General features: G+C 49.7%; 1 protein-coding gene and 1 long non-coding RNA gene across 6 annotated transcripts in view; one reads left to right on the plus strand and one right to left on the minus strand.

Moving 5' to 3' along the window:
• The window catches only part of TWIST2 (twist family bHLH transcription factor 2), a 53023-nt gene extending 48302 nt beyond the window's left edge, over nt 1-4721 (minus strand). Inside the window, exon 1 of the mRNA XM_069583634.1 lies at nt 3978-4721. Coding sequence (XP_069439735.1) covers nt 4013-4495 — 483 coding nt within the window. The 5' untranslated portion in view covers nt 4496-4721 and the 3' untranslated portion in view covers nt 3978-4012. The remainder of the gene's footprint in view (nt 1-3977) is intronic.
• Nucleotides 4722-4781: 60 nt separating this feature from the next.
• LOC138437080 (uncharacterized) lies at nt 4782-14852 on the plus strand. Of its 5 annotated transcripts, none has more exons than XR_011255760.1 (5): nt 4782-5039; nt 7029-7142; nt 9934-10088; nt 12238-12349; nt 12775-14852. It is a non-coding gene; the product is annotated as an uncharacterized lncRNA (long non-coding RNA). The 5 variants fall into 5 exon arrangements; XR_011255759.1 differs by having other exon boundaries at nt 4821-5039; nt 12150-12349; XR_011255761.1 differs by lacking the exon at nt 7029-7142 and having other exon boundaries at nt 4792-5039; nt 12150-12349.
• Nucleotides 14853-20475: the final 5623 nt, after the last annotated feature.

Consider the following 20475-nt stretch of genomic DNA (forward strand, 5'->3'; position numbering starts at 1 on the left):
TAATACACAGAGATTCTTTTACATTCTTCATTTCCTTTCCCCCAGTGGTAACATCTCAAAAACCTATATGCAATACCACAGTCAGGAGGCTCACACTGATACCCTCTCCAGATCTTACATAGATTTCCCCAGTTTCATATGCACCCATGTGTGTGTTCGCGTGCACACGTGCGTCCATATTTCACTCTATACAGTTTTATCACATATGTGGACTCGGGTGACCATGTAAAATACGGTGTTAAGCGGTTTCCCCGTTTACTGTTCCATCCTGGCTTTACTTTTGACGCATCCACGTCCATCTCCCTCAGATTCCGTGTCTACTTTATGGCTCTCTCTGCATCTTGGCTACGCTAACTTAGTCATCTCTTCCTTGAATTTTACTGCCTCATCCATGAACTCTTTCTCGCAGAAGGCTTTGTTTTCGGTTTGCTTTTTGCAGCACATTTATCCTTTCCCAGGACAAGACACAAACATAAACAGACATTCCAGCATACATTCACAGGGTTTTTAAAGACACCAGTGAGAACAGATTAATATAAATACTAAGCTTAAAAACTGTCATAAAAGTTCAGCCTTTAAAATTGGCTTATTAAAATATTTGTTTTTTTAAAGCCCAGATTTAAACTGCAGTTATGAGTTATAGTACTCCGCTCAGAAAGAGTTTACGTTATGATCTTTCTGCCAGGCGAAAGGGATCTGGCATCTCTGCCATCTGTCCAAAATATAGAGAAGCAGCGAGCATGAAAACTCAATTCTTTCAGGCTCGAGACTTGTCTGAAAAGAGTACAGCCCTCAGAAAACCTCAATAAAGTACTACATTTCAAACGACCTCAAACAGCCACTCTCAAAGTCCCACGCTTCCAGCCCCCACTCTGGCCAGATGGGCAGCGAAACCTGCTTCCTGCAAGACGGAAAGAGTAACTACAGACATTTAAGGGAACAATATCCAGAAAGGGAGGTCAGCCCCTACATCAGATCTTTCCAATGGGTGTTTTATAACAAAACGTTGCTTACATTTCAAGTAGCTGGGTCATTCACTCTACTTCTTCCCATGACCAAGCTAAAGGTCAATTAGGATTCTGCATTCCCATTTTCCATAGGCAATTCATTTTCTTTAGAGACCAGCTAGCATTCCGAATGTAACTGTTGACAGGTACCTCCAAGAAGTCAGTTTTCTGAAGAGAGGAAAAGGCTTACATGTATTGGACGGTTAGAGGGTCACCCTCTGTTCTCCAAAGTAACTAAAAGTTCTCAGGGAAACAAAGCTAGTATGTTGGGAGAAGGGACCTGTGGGAAACCCGCACATAGGGCTGAAGTTAGAGAGATGTCTTCTTTATCCACAAAGCTGGGAACAGGAAAAATGTCCGGCAAGTAGCCACCTCAGCCGGGTGCCTCTGACCATGCACTAGGACTCAGGCATTCATTGAGAAAACGGAAAACTCCTTTAGAGATTTTCTGCTTAGATGAACGCAGATGACTGTCCAAAGACACCTGATTTATTGTGTATTTGCATTTTTAAATACCAGGCCAAAGAAGAAGGTCAGGATAAACGTTAGCACCAGCCAAACTCCAACATTTCCTGTGTCTCTTTGTACTAAGGGACAGTTTCGGCATTTAATAGCATTGCTGCTCATCTAAACACAGACTTTCTCATGCATCTCAACAGACACTAAAACTGCACACCACTGATGGGAAGGTCTAGAAATTCTTTACTAATACATACGCCTATGTTTTAACATTAACATAACCTACGTAGCAACATTTGGAGGAAATCAAACCAATTATGCCTGTATTCACACTCATACAGACTAACGGGTTAAAAACGGAAAGAGAGCAAAAGTTGGTCAAACACGCCTGATAGTAAAAACACGGAAAGTCCAGAATCATCCGCGTGTCAGCAATTTTCACATTTTCCTTCTCGTCCTGTACACAGTGGGCATCTGTCTACTAAGGAAACTGCTTTATCAGACCTGGTCAGTTACACTCAAGTATATGAAAGTAAATAGTGAGTCCCACAAAGATCATTTGCTCTCCAGCTAAATGTGTTTCTCTCTTACATTTTGCAGATTTTTCCCCCAAGTAAACTCTTCAACGCTTTTCATTTATTCATTACAATTAATACCTTTTACTGTATATATTGTTTAATTGTGATCTATGTCTGATAAGTTTCAGGAATGCAATTCTTTTTAAGTGAATTTTAAATGATCCTGAGAAATTCTTGCATTAAGGTAATACCTCTTGCTTTTGCTTTCAATAATTTTCTGGAGGGAAGCCTTAATGATAATTGTGTTGACATTTTCCTTAAACAAGGCTATATATGTGTACATTTTAAAAAGATGACCTTCCTCATCTGTTTGTTCTTATTTCAGATGTGCTATAAACTATGCATGGTGGAAAGGGTAAATGGAATTAACTAATGGACGCTCATAATTTAGGCAGCAAAAACCAGAATTAATGTATTATCCCACTGTAGCATTTTAGTACTCGCCAATCCAAACTTTCTTTCCTGGGAAAATATGTGATTGAGACATTTTCCATCTGCTTTCGACAGAGATCGGAGAAGATCCCCATAAGTGACTCTCTACTAAAAATTCTTAAAAAAAAAAAAAAGCCTATAAAATGATTATTATCTTAGAGGCCTATTTCAAAAGTGAATGTTCAGTGGCACAGAAATAAAAACTAGAAAAAAAGAAGAAATAAAATCCACCTGTGCTAGAGGAGCCATTCCTCCCCACAGCAAAAACGTGCAGATATTACATAGCACGTAGGAAAGAAAGGGGTATGCTTGGGAGAGTGGGCGGCTGCAAGCCCGCGATTAATCTAAACTCCTTCTGTGGGCAGTGGAGACGCGAAGAAAAACACTGCAAGATGAGCGACAAAGTCCAACAGACCAAGGAGGGAGGATTTTTAACTGGGCCCTCTCCCCACCAAAAATCGTGAGCTCTTCCTTCCATCGTCCGAGAGAGAGCCACGGTCACAGAGCCTTCTGGAAGGGACAGAACAGCATCTCCGCGGTTAGGGACGGTCTGAGGATCTCCCGAAGTGTCCAGTGAAAGGGGGCCGGCACGGGATGCCCCGAGCGATCCCCTAGAGAAAGCGGGGACTCGCCGGGCTCCGACGGCTGCACTCCTTGGCCCGCTCCCGCGCAGACCCCCGCTGCACCGCCTCGCCTCCCTTTGCCCCCGCAAACCTGTTTCCCAGCCTGGACCCTTCGGACCGAATGCTCGGCCCCCGCCCAGACTCTCGAGGGTCAAAGCTGGGGCCAGAGCCCGCCAGCTCCGAGGTCTACTCCACCTGCCTGCGAGCAGCCGGGGTTCCCCGCGGCGACGTCTGCCCCGCGCCTCCGCCTCGACCCCGTCCTCCGCCTTTCCGATGCGGACGGTCCTCGGCTCCCGGGCTGCACTGGCCCCGGCGCCGCCCGCGCGGGGCAGGGTCCTCCCGCCTTCCCCAGGCCAACCGAGGCGCCGCCGGTCCGTACCTCTGCGCCCACCCTGGCAGCCAGGGCGTCGACGGCCGGGTCCCCGAGGCGCGGGCCGGGGTACCTGCACGAGCAGCCAAGGAGAACTGGGTGTCCGCACGACGAAAGCGCCCTGCCTCTCCCCGGGAACCGGGCGAAGCCACCGTCAGGCCCGGCAACTTTGCGGGCGGCCTCCGCTCCGAGAAACGCAAAGAACAACTGGTCCTCAGCCCTTTGCCCCCCGGCCGGCTCCAGGCAGTTCTGATGTCCACTCCCCGACGGTCAACCACAGACCTTTACCCACCACTCCCACAGCAGCAAGGATGGAAAATGACGACTGTCACCAGTCCGCCCGTTCCCGACCGATACCCTGCCTGGGAGCTTGCCCCAAACCACAGGGATGCCCCTGGGACCTGGCAGCCTCCCCGACCGACCCCCATCTCTGGCCAGGACGAAAGGCGCACCCCATCCTCGCAGCCGCGGCCCGCGGGCCTGCGCCCACCGCACGCGCAGCACCTACCCTGGCGCGCCGGTCCGGACGTGGGTGGCGCGGCGCTAGTGGGAGGCGGACATGGACCACGCGCCCTCCATGCGCCACACGGAGAAGGCGTAGCTGAGGCGCTCATGGGCCACGTAGCTGCAGCTGGTCATCTTATTGTCCATCTCGTCGCTCTGCAGGACCTGGTAGAGGAAGTCTATGTACCTGGCGGCCAGCTTGAGCGTCTGGATCTTGCTGAGCTTGTCCGAGGGCAGCGTGGGGATGATCTTGCGCAGCGCGGCGAAGGCCTCGTTGAGCGACTGGGTGCGCTGGCGCTCGCGCACGTTGGCCAGGATGCGCTGGCTCTGCAGCTCCTCGAAGGACTGCGCGCTCGGGCTGCCCTTCTTGCCGCGCTTGCCGGGGGTCGGGCTGCCATCTTCGCTAGACTTCTTGCTGTAGCGCCGTTTCCGGCCGAAGCGCTTGGGCTGCCGCTCGAGCTCCTCCTCACTGGTGCCCAGGCTGTCCACGGGGGACACGGGCGAGCTGGAGCCCTCCTCCATGGCGCCCGCCCGGCGCGCGAGGGGCTGGGGGCGCCGGGCGCAGAGCGCGCGCCGCTGGCCAAGCCCGCGGTCGCCGAGCACACGCTCCCCGAGTTGCTCGAAAGGCTCTGATTTCAAGGCCGGCTTGTGCAAAACCGAGGTCTCCGGGAGAGGAAGTTATTCTAACTTTTTTGGAAACCCTAGCCGGGCTGGGTTGCTAAATAGTTGTCAGTAGCGAGGGCGGCGCGCTGATTGGTCGCCGCGACCGGGGGCAGGACGAGTTCTGGGGCCTCCGCCGGCCGCCCCCGCCCCCCGGCGCGGCGCTTTCAGTTTTGCCTCCCCCTTCGGCCCCGGCCGCGGCGGGCACCCGGGACTGCCCGGCCCTCGCACGCGCCGCCCGCGCCTCCGCCCCGAGCTCTGACCGCTCTCCGGCCGCGCCGCGGGCTCAGCCGATCCCGCTTTGTCTGCTCCTTAACTGGAGATCGGGCCCCGCCGGGCTGCGGGGTCTCTCCCGCGGCGCGAGGGGTGCGGGAGGCAAGTCCTACCCTAGATGCGCTCCCAGGAGGTGAGGACGCGGTGGGGAGCCCCCGGGGACGCCCGGGCCAGTGTGAGCCTTGCCTGTCCCCGGGCGCACAGAGAGTCGGCGAGGTGGCCCGCACGTTCGGCCAGGGGAGGGGGACGTGCGGGACCAGTGGCCCTGTCCGCGGGCGGCCTGACACTCGGGTGCCCTCGGAGACGCGGCTACCTACGGCCGCGCCGCGGGGATCCTTGGAAGCGCGCGGCCCGCTTTGCCCAGCTGTTATATGGGGGGCGGGGGGTGTCTCACCCCAACTTGCTGAGGAGTCCCGGCCCCCGACGCCCTTCGCAGCCGGTCCAAGTGCATTAAAATCTCAGCACCAGCGCGCGCCTCCGCGGGAGCCCCCGGGGCCCACAGAGCCCACCTGCCTGGCCCAGCCGGGGGTACCAGAGCCTGGCGAAGGCGCAGGCTAGGCCGCGGGGCCGGGCCCCCGCCCCGGGGCTCCCTCTCTGCGAATCGGCCGGGGACGGAGGGCGGTCTGGGGAGGCGCCCGGCCTCCCCTACGCTGGGCGCCTGCGGGCAGCCCGAACGGCCGCGGCGCGGGGCCCGGCCGGCTTCGGCGGGCGACCTCGGGCGGGGGGCCGGCGGCCCCGCGCCATCTGGACGCCGAGCGCGGGCGCGTTTGAAGTGGTTCGGGGACTCTTTGTTCGCCAGGCCGCTCTGGCTCGGGGCCTGGAGGTGGTTTACGGCCTGGATGCCTTTGAACCTATTCCCAGGTGAGCCGGGCTCAATTAGGCCCGGGCCTGAGCGGGCTGTCAGGCAAGCCGCGTGATCAAGGGCGCGCTGGGCCCTTTTATTGGAGTTGCACTCGGGGCCGGGGGAGCTGGGCCTCGGCTGCTCCTAGGCGGGCCGCGACCCCCGCGTTAGGAAACCCGAGGGCGAGGGCTGCGCTTGCGGCCGGGCGGCTCAGGGCGGCCCCCACAGCCAGCGATTGCGGGGCAGAGCAGCGGAGCGAGGCCCAGCACAACGCGGCTGCGTCCCCGCTCTTTGGGCTTGCAGCTTCTCCCGGGCGGGCCCGCGGGCCGCAAGGTCCTAGGACTGCAGCGTCCTGGGAGTCGCCGCGCCCCGTCCGCCCCGCCTGACCGCCCGCCCCCTTCTCCAGCTCTGCCATAGCCCTCACATTATCCAGAGCAGCGCTTTCCTTGTCTCTTTTTTAAAAGGTCTAAAATAAAAGCTTAAAGAGAGGGCGAGAAAGGCCCAGGGAGTGATCTGGCCTCGAAGGGCCCCAGCCTCCCCGAGGCTTGGCTCCCCTAAGGACGGACGTTCGCCTTCCGGAGACATTAAGAACTTGCTGCTCTTAACCTCTTCTGTGGCACTCAGTGTGGGGAGCCAGCCGCCAGAGCACCGCTTCCGCCCAGCTTAAATAAGTCCAGAGACATCCCTCTGCCTTCCGCCTGCCCTTGAACCCCGCGGTTTAAGGAGCAGAGGAGTCGGCCTGGTAGCCTGCTCCACCGGGCTGTCTGTCTCATTGCACTTAGGCCTAAGAATAGTGTCTGGAAGTTGGGGTCTGAGAGCCGGTCATGTAGCTCAGCGGCCGCAGTAGGTGGAGTGGGCTTGTGAGGGGCTGACAACTGATGTCCAAGTAAAACTGTTGCATACAGGTAAGATTCTCCTGTAGGAAAATCCGCTTTAAAAATTTCCCCTTGAAACGTCGCATAGGAGGGCACAGGACAGGCCCTCATTCTGACACTGGCGCCCTTGCCTTGCACACTCGCTTGCTAAGTCGCTGTCATGTCCGATTCTTTGTGACCCTGTGGACGGCAGCCCGCCAGGCTCCTCTGTCCATGGGGTTCTCTAGGCAAGAATCCTGGAGTGGGTCCTGGAGTGGGGTGCCATTTCCTCCTCCAGGGGACCTTCCCAGTCTTAGCACAACAAGGCTTAAAAGCATGGTTCCGGCTGTACATGGTGGGTATGGTAGACAGGTAGGTGCTCACTCTCCTTTGCATCCTTGTTCTACTTTTCCTTCCTGAATGGCAGGGGATGAAAGGCTGCAAATGACCTCGCTCGGCCTTTGGCAGCCCTGGTCTGCAAGATGTCATCTTATGGGGTGTGAGAGGGAAGAGGGCCGCGGCCCTGCCTGCCCCGTCCTTGGTGAGTCCAGGGTGGAGGTGTTTGATTGCTTCTGGTAACGCAGTGTCTGGTCACATCTAGAGGGGAAGGAAGGCGTCACTTTTCTGGTGTGGAACCCAGCAGCCCGGGGGGGCTGGCAGAAATGGCGGTGGCAGTTGCTCCCTGATTCCAGCCTGTTTCTGGAACCAGTTTTCCTGATACAGTGAGTTAAGGGCTCCACTTCTGCACTGCAGTTTGCAAGTCAGTCCAAAACACTCTACCTAGAGTCTGTCATCAGCTCCGCTGCAATTATGTGATAGTCCCTAATAAGTTGTTTCCCACATAAACCAGCCGCAGCGTGGGCCCTGTCCTCTGCCAAAGAACCCCGAGACACCCCCACTCTGGACTGGGGTGTGGAAGACAAACACCAGGGCTCTCCCCAGGGGGCCTTGTTTTCTTGACAGCACTCACTCGTAATGTGAGATAACGCGGGCCTTTGCCACACATTTAGAAATGCCTTTAAGATCAAATCAACAACTAACTCACACTCTGACTTTTTTTTTTCACGTGGAATGTATATACCAAATTTCAATTTAAAAACAACCCTGGAAAGATCAACAGTGGCCTAAAAAGAATGTAAAGAGAGAAGAGAGTGTAGGACTCTGGGACAGAAGCCAGTCTCCTCTGCATAAACCTTGTTTTGTAGATTTGACTTTGGAACCATGTAAGTGTTCCACATAATTATTTAAAAATTGAAGCAAAATGAGGAAAAATAAAAAGTCAAAAGCAAAATCAGACAGATGTACCTAATTTTGTATCATCTTGGTGGCTTACCGAAGCAGGCAGGAATAATTAAAGATCACTTTGAATGCTGTGATTTGACTGCACGCATCCCTGGAGGGGTACACTGCAAAGGGGAGAGGGAAGAAGCGCATCAAGTCTGAATTTGTTTTTGGTATTCATATTCCTAGTAACGGGATTGCTGCTGTCATTCTGAAACTGTGAGTTAAAGCAAGGTATTATGTTTACATCTTTGGGAGCCAAGATTTCCAGCCTAAAAGAAGAGAGATACAAATATACAATGAAAGAAGTGAGAGCGTGTCTTGCTAAATTTGCTGGAATATCAGTGTGAGCTCACTTAGTACTTCCTCTTAAATCATGCATCTGCTGAGCCTGACCATTGAAAAGACACAGAAGCACTGAGCGACCCAGGGGCAGAGAGCGCCCCTGGGGTCCAGTTTACAGTCTCTCCCTGGAGAAATAGCTGAACTAGGGACTGGAGTGAGACGTGGACACGGTGGACAAGGTGCATCTTCTCACCAGAGAGCCGGGAGCTTTTGGTGGCTCCTGGTCTTGCGGGGATCTTGCCACTGCACAAGAGCTTCCCAACCATGATGGACTGGGAGGGGCCATCATCCAATGCGGTTCTAGGAGGTGTTTTTCAGTCGCTGAGTCGTGTCCAACTCTTTGCAACCCCATTAACTGCAGCACACCAGCCTGAGTTTGCTCAAAAATGGCACCCCACTCCAGTACTCTTGCCTGGCAAATCCCATGGACAGAGGAGCCTGGTGGGCTGCAGTCCATGGGGTTGCTGAGTTGGACATGACTGAGCGACTTCCCTTTCACTTTTCACTTTCATGCCTTGGAGAAAGAAATGGCAACCCACTCCAGTGTTCTTGCCTGGAGAATCCCAGGGACGGGGGAGCCTGGTGGGCTGCCGTCTATGGGGTCGCACAGAGTCGGCCATGACTGAAGTGACTTAGCAGCAGCAGCAGCATGTCCATTGAGTTGTTGATGCCATGCAACCATCTCATCCTCTGTCATCCCCTTCTCCTCTTGCCCTCAATCTTTCCCAGCATCAGGGTCTTTTCCAATGAGCTGGCTCTTCGCATCAGGTGGCCAGAGGATTGGAGCTTTAGCTTCAGCACCAGTCCTTGCAATGAATATTCAGGACTGATTTCCTTTAGGATTGACTGGTTGGATCTCCTTGCAGTCCAAGGGACTCTCAGGAGTCCCACCACTCTCCAACACCACAGTTTGAAAGCACCAAACTTTAATGAGCTTCACTCTAATTTATGACTCAGGAAGGCTTGTTTTCTCTCCCCGTCCCCACCCTTTTCAAATAGTTCCTTTGAGTTCTCACTGCCCTGTCGTTTTGGTTTTTAATCTTAAAATCTGTTACTTACATCGTCTGCCCTCTCCTTCCCCCTCACCATCAAACCCTGCTCTTCAGACTTTGCACTTTCCAGTGGAGCCCAGCAGATCCTGTTGACTCTGATGGGGGCAGAGATAATATGGCTTGTGGTCACACTCTAATAGAAACATGCACTTTGTTGTACACTGCAGAGAGAAATGAACGGAAGACAGAAGAGTGTCAGTACAGGCCTTGTAACTACCACTGACTGTGCGCTTGGTATCGAAGCTAAGGAAGGGAGGGGGAGCCACACAGCAGAGACTTCACGGTGCAGCACGTCGAGGGGTGTGGTGGAGTGGTGAACCCAGGCTGAGAAGGCAGAGCATGACAGGTCAGGGGGGCTGGGAAGGACATCAGTCAAGGGTGAGCAAGCCCACCAGGAGAGGTGAGGGTGTGCAAGGCCCACAGGGTGAAAGAGGCATGGGCGTCCCCACTGTAGGAGGGCTCCTGCAGCTGGGAGCTCAGAAGAGCAGTGGCAGGCACTCCCGCTGGCAGGCGATACACATGTAGCCTGTACCTGCTTAACAGAAGGAGAGTCTGCTCACAACTCGGGGAGCTCAGGCTCCAGCGGGCGTCAGGGTCGGCTGGGTCCAGAGTTTCGGTGATGTTGGATCTCTCTGTTCCTTCTCCACCCTGCAGCTGCGCTTCCCTCTGTGTGTGGGCCTCACTCTGTCTTGGTGCAAGGGGGCCTCCCCCTTCTGCCTGAGGGTGACAGGCATCACTCTCCAGGGTCACATCCCCGTGGGGTGGCATCGCTGATTCGACAGTTTTCTCCTCTCGCTTCAGCATAAAAGGTGAGCATGGAACCCCATCTGGCTGGACTCCACCATGTGGCTGAGGGCCCCGAGAGTGGGTAGGTTCCCCCAGAAGAGACACTGGGCCCATGAGCAAGGCGGGGTGCAGCAGCACCATGGGTGAAGTTCGGGGCCAGGCTCTCCACAGTCTCAGGAGACCAGTTACCAAGGCTGGATTTCCTTCTGAAGGTGATGGAGATCAAAGCAGTGTTCTAAGGAAAGATGTGATGATCAGCTTTTACTTTGAGAGAGGTTGACAGCCACGTGGAAGGTGACAGCCAACTGGGAGGCTGTTGAAAAAGCCCAACCAGCTGACGTAGGAACAAAGAAACCAGGGAACCAATGGACCAGGGAAGCAAGGGACGGGGAAGCAAGGGACCAGAGGACCGAGGGACCAGGAAACGGAGGGACCAGGAAACGAAGGGACCGGGGACCAAGGGACCAGAGGACCAAGGGGCCGGGAACCAGGCAAAAGCAAGGCATGAGGGGGGAGGATGAGGAGGGATTTAAGAGAGAGGCTGCAGGATTTGATCTGAGGAGGAGTCAGGATTCGATGTCCTGTCATTGACCAGGGTTAGGGCCAAGGTTAGTCCTTGGATTAGGCACTTGGCTTAGTTTCTTCCTCTCAGTGGGACTCAGTCTCCCCTCTGTGAAATAATAGGCTGGGGTGAAAGATTCCTGAGGTTCCCTGAACATGACAGTGTCTAGGCTCTGTTTTCAGAAACTGAAGTCCAAGTTTGGAAACTTAAGCTTCTTGTCACACTTGGATGCACTGTGGAGTTTTAGAAAGGCAGGGGGCAGGGTGGCTACTCCCAGAACCTAGGGACTCTGATTTTCTTTAATCTAAGTAATGTGCAGGGGAGCCTTGGTGACCACACATGCCCTGACCCCTCATAAAGCCCTTGCCCTCCCGTGGCCTGGTCATAAACTTTCCTGAAAAGGTCATGTGGATTTATCGTCCCCAATACTTTACAATTAGAAATTACGATCTCCCTTCCACATGACACTTTTGAGTTCTAGCAGATCTTAAATTAAAATTGTATACATGTTTCAAAATGTTCTTTGGGAAACTTGAAATGCGCAAGTTGAAAATTCGATAAGGTCCTGAACGCTTATCTAAATAAACATACAAATTCGACCTCAAATGTTTTAGAGAATACATGGGGAATTAAATGTGTGCGTTAAAACTCTGATTATATCTTAGATATAAAATCTCATCAAAGAAGTCTAGGGGAAACACTTCAGGGTGTATGGCAAATTTCTCTTTTATAGAGGTCAACAGAGCAGTGAGGAAGTGGGTTGCAGGGCTCTCCCAAGTGACCGGGAGACGGAGCGATTGGCTGCCCTTGTTTAAAGAAGAAAATGTGTGTTTGTGTGTGTGTGTTTACGTAGGGAGAAAGGGCAAGATGAACTTCCCCAGGCTACACATTTTTTAAAGCATTTTTAATTATTTTACTTGACTCTATTTTCCTGCTTCATTTCTTTATCTTGTACTTCAGGGAAGATGGGTAAATAACAACCAAGAATGCCTCCGTTTCCCCTCCTTTTGGGTGGAAGTCTGGTCGGAAGCTGATAGGGGCCTGAGTCCCACCCCTGGTTTCCCTCTAATTTGCCTTCCCCCTCGTGACTCTGCTGACTTTCCCTTCCTCCTCGTCAAAGAGGCCCTCACACCTAAGTCCAAGGAGATGCTCTCTGAACTCTGAATATAAAGGAAAGCTGGTTTTGTTTTATTTTTCTGATGGATACTCCACCCTCCCCCCACTGAGGAACAGTTCATGAACACTGATATCAAAGGAAGGAGGTGGCACCTTTATTTCCCTGGGCCACATGGGAAGTATTTTGCCCATACATGGTACCTCTTTGGGGTGTGACTTCTATACTCTGGATCCATTCTGAAATCTGTGGCTTGCTGGCTCACGGCTGAACAGCTTGGATCATAATCGATCATATTTTTGGCTGTACAGAGGTTTGCAGTTGAAGAGGAAAATGTTTGCACTCATTTTCCATTTTTACAGTCTTCGTGTAAAAACTCTGGAATATTGTGTTTTTTAAATCCCGCAGGAAAAGTTTTTGGATATACTAATATGGAAATAACAGCAGTGCAAAGAATGGAGATCCTCAAGTAACTAGGTGTTTTCTTACTGATCAGATTGATGAAGAGCAAGGTGAGGAGGAGCAGAGAAGATGATGAAGATGCTGGTTACGTTAATTAAGAAAGAAAACAAGAAACAGAAGCCAGCCTGCCAGCTCTTGTCGCTGGGGTGGGTGGAGAATGGTCCAGCTTCCCTCCCCACACCCTCCTCTGACTCCTTTGTTGTGTGTTTGAGACCCTGAGATCCCCAGTCAATAAGCAAGTATATTACATATACTCAGGCAGGAAAGTGGTTCTAAGTTATGGAATGAAGAACTGGGTCTCTTTATCCTTTTTGAAGGCATGTGTGTGTATGCTCAGTGGCTCAGTTGTGTCTGACTCTGCGACCTCATGGACTAAATACAGCCCACCAATCACCTATCCCAGTACACTGCACCCATTTTGAACTTAAAACGTGATGCCTTTTGACGAATGGGGAACCATCTCTGCAATGCAAACATTTCCATCACTCTGGAAAGTTCCCCTATGCCCCTCTTCCTCCCCAGCCACCAGCACCCACAGATCTAATTTATGTGCCTGTTTTGCTTTTTCCAGAAAGTCATAAAAACGAAGTGGTACAGGACATAGCCCTTTGTGTCCGGCTTTTCACGCTTAGAGCACTGCCTTTTGGATCCACCCACACTGTGCGTGCTTGCTGAGTATTCCGTCGCAGGGGGACACTACAGTCTGTCCATCCACCTGTCAGCCGGTGGATGTGGGGGTTGTATCTGGCTTTTGGTGATATGAATAAAGCTGCGTTTAAGTCCTTTTTCTTCTCTCTCAGGTAAATACCTAGCAGTGGGGTTCTTGAATCCTATGTAAGTAGATACTTAAGAAGAAACTGGTCAACTGTTTTCCAAAATGGCAGGACCATTTTGCATTCCCACCAACAATGTATGAGATTTCAGCTGTGGATGACTATAAACAACAAAAACCCAGAAAATAGCAAGAGTGGGCAAGGATGTGGAGACATTGGAAGTCTCACACCTTGCTGATCAGGGTGTAAAATGGCTCAGCTACCCAGAATGAGAGTTTGGTGATTCCTCAATAGGTTAAATATAGAATGATCACGTGACCCAGCAGTGCCACCCTTGGGTACTAAATACCCCAAATAATTGGAAACAGGTGTTCAGCAAATCCTGTACACAAATGTTTATAACAGAGCTATTCGAAATTGTCAGAACATGGAAACAGCACAAATGTCCACTGATGGATGGACGGATTTACAAAACGTGGTGTAGCCATGCAACGGAATATTATTCAGTCTTTAAAAAGGATGAAGTTCTTGTTGGATATCACTTATATAACATACTAGTGACAGTAACAGAAATGCAGACTCACAGAGCTAGAGAACAGGCCAGTGCTCACCCGTGGGGGTGGTGACGGGAAATTTAGCGTTGGCGGAGTGGGAGGCGCAAACTGTTGGGTGTAAGATGGGCTCAAGGATGTATTTACAGCTTGGGAAATACAGCCAATATTTGGTAATAACTGTAAATGGAAAGTAACCTTTCAACATCATGTAACAAAATTTTTAAAAATAACGAATGATATACTGACGTATGCTACAAAATGGATGGACCTTAACAACATTGTATAAAATGAAATAAGCCAGGGGAAAAAAAAATCACTTATTGTATGGTTCCATTTATATGAAATGTCTATAAGAGGCAAATCCATAGAGACAGAAATTAGATTAGTAGTTGCCAGGGGTTAGGAGGAGGGGATGTATTAATCATGTTTTCCATTTTCTGTATTTTATAATGCTTTGACATCTTGGGGCCTCGCGGGCCCAGAGAGGGACTGCCCCTCCCAGAGTCAGCTGATTCCTGGAGATAGCAAACAGCTTGCCTGAGGACATCCCTTTGATATGTAAACCAACCCAGCTCCTCTGTCTGGAACAGGGTTCCTTCCCTAAAGCATCCCAGGGCCAGTTACCAACAACTTGGGACCATCTTCAAGACCCAGCTGCTCAAAGCGTTTCACTCTCCAGCCCGAAGTCTGCTCAACTTGCTACCCCACTGAGCCTTGCCTGTCCCACACAGACCATGATACAGGCTCCCACCCACACACCCCCCTCTCATCTACCTCCGGACCACCCTGGCATTTTCTCCAGTGGCCCTGCTGTCTCTTTCCTTGAATCTGGGAGAATAAAATGTTCCTGCTTCCTGACAGTCACATCTGTTTCTAGGTGCCTTAAAGTGAAAGTGAAGTCACTCAGTCGTGTCCAACTCTTTGTGACCCTGTGGACACCAGGCTCCTCCGTCCATGGGGATTTTCTAGGCAAGAGTACTGGAGTGGGTTACCATTTCCTTCTCCAGGGAACTTCCCGACCCAGGGATCGAACCCAGGTCTCCCACATTGTAGATAGACGCTTTCCATCTGAGCCACCAGGGAAGTCTTAGTTCATCTAATTATAACAAACCTCAGGAACATTTAAAACAGGGGGGAATAGGAAGTGACTTTAAAGTGTACAGGTTTACCGTTTGGATTGATAAAAATATTCTGGAATTAGGTAGTGGTAATGGCTGCTCAGCATTGTGAATGTGCTAATTGTCTCAAAGGGTAAACTTTATCCTGTATTTTCCATTTCTACACAGACATGTTGTCTCTGAATAAAATGTTTGCATTCATTATTATGTGCCTTTTTTTTTTTCTTGTCTTATTGCACTGGGTAGGACCTCCATACAATTCTGAAAAGAAAAAAAAAACAAATGTTGTGAGCAGAAACCCTTGCCTTTTTCCCAAATGCAGGAGGGAAATATTCAGATTCTTGCCATCAAGTATGATATTAGATGTAGGCTTTTCATAGGTTCTGTTTGTCAGGTTGAGGAAATCCCCTTCCAATTTTAGTTTTCTTAAAGTTTTTGTAATGAATAGGTGTTGGATTTTGCCAGATTCTCTTTCTACAGCTACTGAGTGGCTCACGTTGTTTCCTCTTTTTCAGTCTGTTGGTACAGCAAGTTACGTTCACTGATTCCATATGGTGAACCAGTTTTGCATCTCTCGGGTGATCTCTGCTTAGACAGGATTGATCCTTCTCTTTATACATTGTTGGATTTGATTTGCTAACATTTTGTTAAGAGGCTTTATGTCTAGTGTGGCTGTTTTCCTTTGTAGCATCTTTCCTTGGTTTGGACATGAAGGTATTATCAGCCTCATGAAATAAGTGGGCAGGTGTCCCTTCCACCTGTATTTTCTGGAAAAGGTTGTGGAGAATGGATTTTCTTCCTTTCTTGCTGTACTCGGTCATGTCCAACTCTTTCTGCCAGGCTTTTCTACCCATGGAATTTCCCAGGCAAGAATCCTGGAGTGGGGTGCCGTTTCCTACTCCAGGGGATCTTCTCGACCCAGGGGCTGAACCCACGCCTCTTGCATCTCCTGCACTGACAGGTTCTTTACCAGTAGTGCCACTTGGGAAGCCCCATTTCTTTCTTAAATGTTTGGTAATATAAGCTCATGCAGACATCTAAGTCTGTACTTTTCTTTGTAGAATCCAAAGAAATTCAAAACACCGTGAATTTAATTTCTCTAACAGACGTAGGATTATTCAGATTATCTGCTTCTTCTTGGGAGAATTTTGGCAGCTTGTGCCTTTAAGGAAAGTGCTTCATCTGCCTGGTAAAATTTGTGAAGCTGGTCATCACATTCTCTGATCGTTCTTTAGTCTCTGTGCTCTCTGCCTCATCCTCAATATTTGTGCCTTGGGTATGCTCGCTTTCCTTCCTCGCTCTGCATGTGTGGCTATCAGCTTGGCGCTTCTGTTGACTCCTTCTCTTGTTTCTGTATTGCTCACTCCTGGTCCTATCTTTGTTTTCCCTTCTCTTTGCTGTGGCTTTAGTTTGCTCTTCTTTCTGCAGTTTTCCAAGTTGGAAGCTTGGGGAGTCGATTTGAGGAGTTTCCTCTTTTCAGTATTTATTTGTGTTTTTGTTTCTTTCGCTGCCCAGCCTTGGTTGTAGCATGAGGGCTCATCTTCTTCATTGCAGCGTGGAAGGTCCTCAGTTCCCGCATCTCTTGGTTGTGACTTGTAGGACCAAGTTCCTTCACCAGGAATTGAGCCTAGGCCCCCTGCAAGGGGATTGTGGAGTCTTAGCCACTGGGCCACCAGGGAACCCCCCCCCCCTTTTCTAACATAAGTAGTTAATGGTATAAGTTTCCCTGAAGCGTTGCTGTACCTTCATCCTACCAATTTTAGCATATTTTCCTTTCTGAGTATTCAAATTATTTTCTAATTTCTCATTGTGTCTTCTTTGACTGGACTATTTGTTGGTTAATAGTCAAATATAGGGATGCCCAGATCTTGTTCTGTCGCTGGTTTCTAGGTTAGGTACATTACAGTGAAAACCATATCTATATTCTCTACAACTTCAATCTTTTAAATTTGGTTGTGACTGGTTTTATGGCTGTGTGTTCTATTTTTGTGAGTATTCAGTAGACGCTTGAAAATAATATTCGGTGCAGTGTCCTAAAGCGTGTCAGTTAGTTCAAATTGATGGATCTTTTCAAATCATCGACAGCCTTATTAATTCTTTCTGTATTTTGTTGGTATCAGCTACTGACAGAGGAGTGTTGAAATCTCTTGCTATCTTTGTGGGTTTGTCCATTTTTCACCTTAATTCTCTCAACTTTTGCTGAATGTATTTTGAGGCTCAGTTAGTAGGGAGAGACACAGTTAAGATTATGTCTTCTTGATGGATTGGCTAATGTGTCCATGTTTAAGGTCCCCCTTTTTCTCTGTAACCGTCCTTATTCTAAATTTTAGTCTTTCTAATATTCATGTAGCCCCTTCAGCTTCTGTTGACTGGTGTCTGCATGATATACATATTTTTCTGAATACGTTCTTTTCTTTACTTTTAACCTTTCTGTGGCAGTATACTTAAAAGGTTTTTTTTTTTTAAAAAAGTGTATAGTTGTCTCGTTTCCTTTCCAATTGTGCAATCTCTGTCTTTTAAAGGGAGAGTCTGCATTCAATGCAGCCGTTCGCATAGCTGAATTTAAATCCACGTCTTACATCTTGTTTTCTGTTCGGCTACTTCGTTCCTTTTTCCCTGTTTCTGAGTCTTCTTTCAGACTAAGTAAATACTGGTGTGTATTCACGTCTGCTTCACATCTGGCTCATTCTCCTCTCCCCCTGCTCTCTGTCGCTGTCCCAGGCTTTACGATGTGCACCTTCACCTTACCATAGCCTGTCTCCAGAAGACAGTCTCACTCCACACGCTGCTGCATGGGGCTCACGAGCTCATTCCCACTTTCCCTCTTGCTCACTCTGCTTCTGTTACCATACTTTCCCTTCCGCACGTGTGAAAAGCCCTGCCATATCATTCCTGTGTTTTGTTTTAGACAGTTGTTTACCTTTGAAAGAGATTAAAATATTATTTTATATTTACTCATTTGTCCCAGTTCTGGCATTCCTCATTCATTTGTGTGGACTCAGATATATATCTGGTATCATTGATATCACACTTTCTGCCTGAAGAACTTTCTTTAATTTTTTTTTTTTTTTGTAGTGGAAGAAGATGGGGAAAGAATTGACTCGGTTGTTATGGTCTTAAAAAGTGTGTGTTTTGCTTTCTCTTTTGAAAGATATTCGATATTTCCATAGTTTATAGAATACTGGGTGGACAGCAGCTTTTGCCTTTCATCTTTCAAAGGTGCCACTCTGCTGTCATTTGGCTTTTAAAGTCTCTGACAAGGAATCTTCTGTAATTCTTATCTTTGTTCCTCTGTATACAGAGTATATTTTTTTTCCTCCAGTTTCTTTTAAGATCTTGTCTTTATCTTTGGGTTTTAAATATTCAGCTATGACTGGAAAAGGTCAGTCCTCATCTCAGTTCCCAAGAAGGGCAGTGCTAAAGAATGTTCAGGCCACCGGATGATCGCACTCATCTCCCATTCTAGTAAGGCTATGCTTAAAATCCTCCAAGCCAGGCTTCAGCATTACATGAACCAAGAACTTCCAGATGTTCAAGCTGGGTTTAGGAAAGACAGAGGAACCAGAGATCTAACTGTCAACATTTGCTGGATCATAGAGAAAGCCAGGGAATTCCAGAAATACATCTCCCTCTGTTCCATTGACTACAGTAAATCTTTGACTATATGGATCATAACAAATGGCGGAAAACTGCTAAATAGATGGGAATACCAGACCACCTTCCCTCTCCTGAGAAACGTGTGTATGGATTAAGAAGCAAGAGTTAGAACCCTGTATGGAACAACTGACTGGTTCAGGATTGAGAAAGGAGTACAATAAGGCTGTTTATTGTTACCTTGTTTATTTAACTTATGTGCAGAGCACATCATGTGAAATCCTGAGTTGGATGACTTACAAGATGGAGTCAAGATTTCCAGGAAAATATCAATAACCTCAGATACACAGATGCTGCTGCTGCTGCTGCTGCTGCTGCTAAGTCGCTTCAGTCGTGTCCAACTCTGTGCAACCCCATAGACGGAAGCCCACCAGGCTCCCCCGTCCCTGGGATTCTCCAGGCAAGAACACTGGAATGGGTTGCCATTTCCTTCTCCAATGCATGAAAGTGAAAAGTGAGAGTGAAGTCGCTCAGTCGTGTCTGACTTTTAGCCACCCCATGGACTGCAGCCCACCAGGCTCCTTCGTCCATGGGATTTTCCAGGCAAGAGTACTAGAGTGGGGTGCCATTGCCTTCTCCTGCACTGCAGTCCAAGGGGTTGCAAAGAGGCAGACATGACTTAGCAATGGAACAACAATCTGATAGTTCTAACATCTAGACCATCTCTGGGTCTGGTTTCAACGCCCGCAGCGTTGTGGAATCTTCTTCCATGTTCACACTGCAGCCTCAGCTCCGGTTTCCCTGTGCTTCTGCTCCACAAAGAGGAGTTCCTTGACCCTCTCCCGATGGTGGTCTGTGGTTGCAGGCCCTGCAGGCAGGATTCAGAGAGGTTTCTCTTCTCTTGCTTGGGTCTATCTTTGGTCTGCACCGAGGTCTCAGGCGTGACGCTTTCTCAGCACTTCTGCCCTTCCCTCCTGACTGCCAGATCCTCCCTTGTTAGTGTGGGGGAGAGTCTTGGGTTGGAGAGTTTCCTGACCCTCTTCCTACTGAGCTGGTCCAGCCCCTCCCATGGGGGAGACAGCTTTTGCTTCTTTCCTGCCTCTGAGGTAGAGCATCTTCCCCTGGGCCCTGGGGGCTGACCCTCCCCGCCAGCTTTTCTTTTGCTTCATCATAAAAAAGGAAGCAGGAAGGGTTTCTTGCCTCTGCACCACTGAGAGACCCTCAAAGGTCTCCTTCTCTGCCCCTGATCTTTCTTTTAATATTTTTTTTTAATTGGGAAGGTTGAAATTGTAATTTACATGTTATTTATTTATTGGGCACATGATATGTGGGATCCTAGTTCCCTGTTCAGTTCAGTTCAGTTCAGTCGCTCAGTCATGTCCAACTTTTTGTGATCCCAGGAACCGCAGCACTCCAGGCCTCCCTGTCCATCACCAACTCCTGGAGTTCACTCAAACTCATGTCCATTGAGTCGGTGATGCCACTGAACCATTTCATCCTCTGTCGCCCCCTTCTCCTGCCCTCAATCTTCCCCAGCAGCAGGGTCTTTTCAAATGAGTCAGCTCTTCATATCAGGTGGCCAAAGTATTGGAACTTCAGCTTCAACATCAGTCCTTCCAGTGAACACCCAGGACTGATTTCCTTTAGGATGGACTGGTTGGATCTCCTTGCAGTCCAAGGAACTCTCAAGAGTCTTCTCCAGCACCACAGTTCAAAAGCATCAATTCTTCCACGCTCAGCTTTCTTTATAGTCCAACTCTCACATCCATGCGTGACTCCTGGGAAAACCGCCAGAGGTCAAACCCATACCCCCCACGCTGGAAGCATGGAGTCTTAACCACTGGACTGCCAGGGAAGTTCCCCTCCCTCCCTCCCCCGACCTTTCTAGAAAGAACTTGGTAAAGGCTCATAGGAAAATGGTGGGGACCGAGTCCAGACTCCCCTCGCGTCTGGAATTACCAGGGATGCTGAGCTGCCTTGTGAGCCATTGTACTAGCTGATTAGCGGTGCCTTAAGGAATTACCACGGCTGCTGGTTTAAAACAACAGGAATTTGTTCTCTGGCAGCTCTAGAGGACAGAAGTCCTCCTCAGGCCCTAGGGGAGACCTGGTTTCCTTGCCTCCTGGAGCTTCTGGGAGCTGCTGGCATCCTCCGTTCAAGGCTGCCGCACACCGGCGTCTGCCTTCACACCACCTCTGTGTCTTTATGTCTGTCTTCTCTGTGTGTCTCTTAG

Source organism: Ovis canadensis, chromosome 1, assembly GCF_042477335.2.
Source record: "Ovis canadensis isolate MfBH-ARS-UI-01 breed Bighorn chromosome 1, ARS-UI_OviCan_v2, whole genome shotgun sequence".
In the NCBI taxonomy this organism is placed as follows: domain Eukaryota; kingdom Metazoa; phylum Chordata; class Mammalia; order Artiodactyla; family Bovidae; genus Ovis; species Ovis canadensis.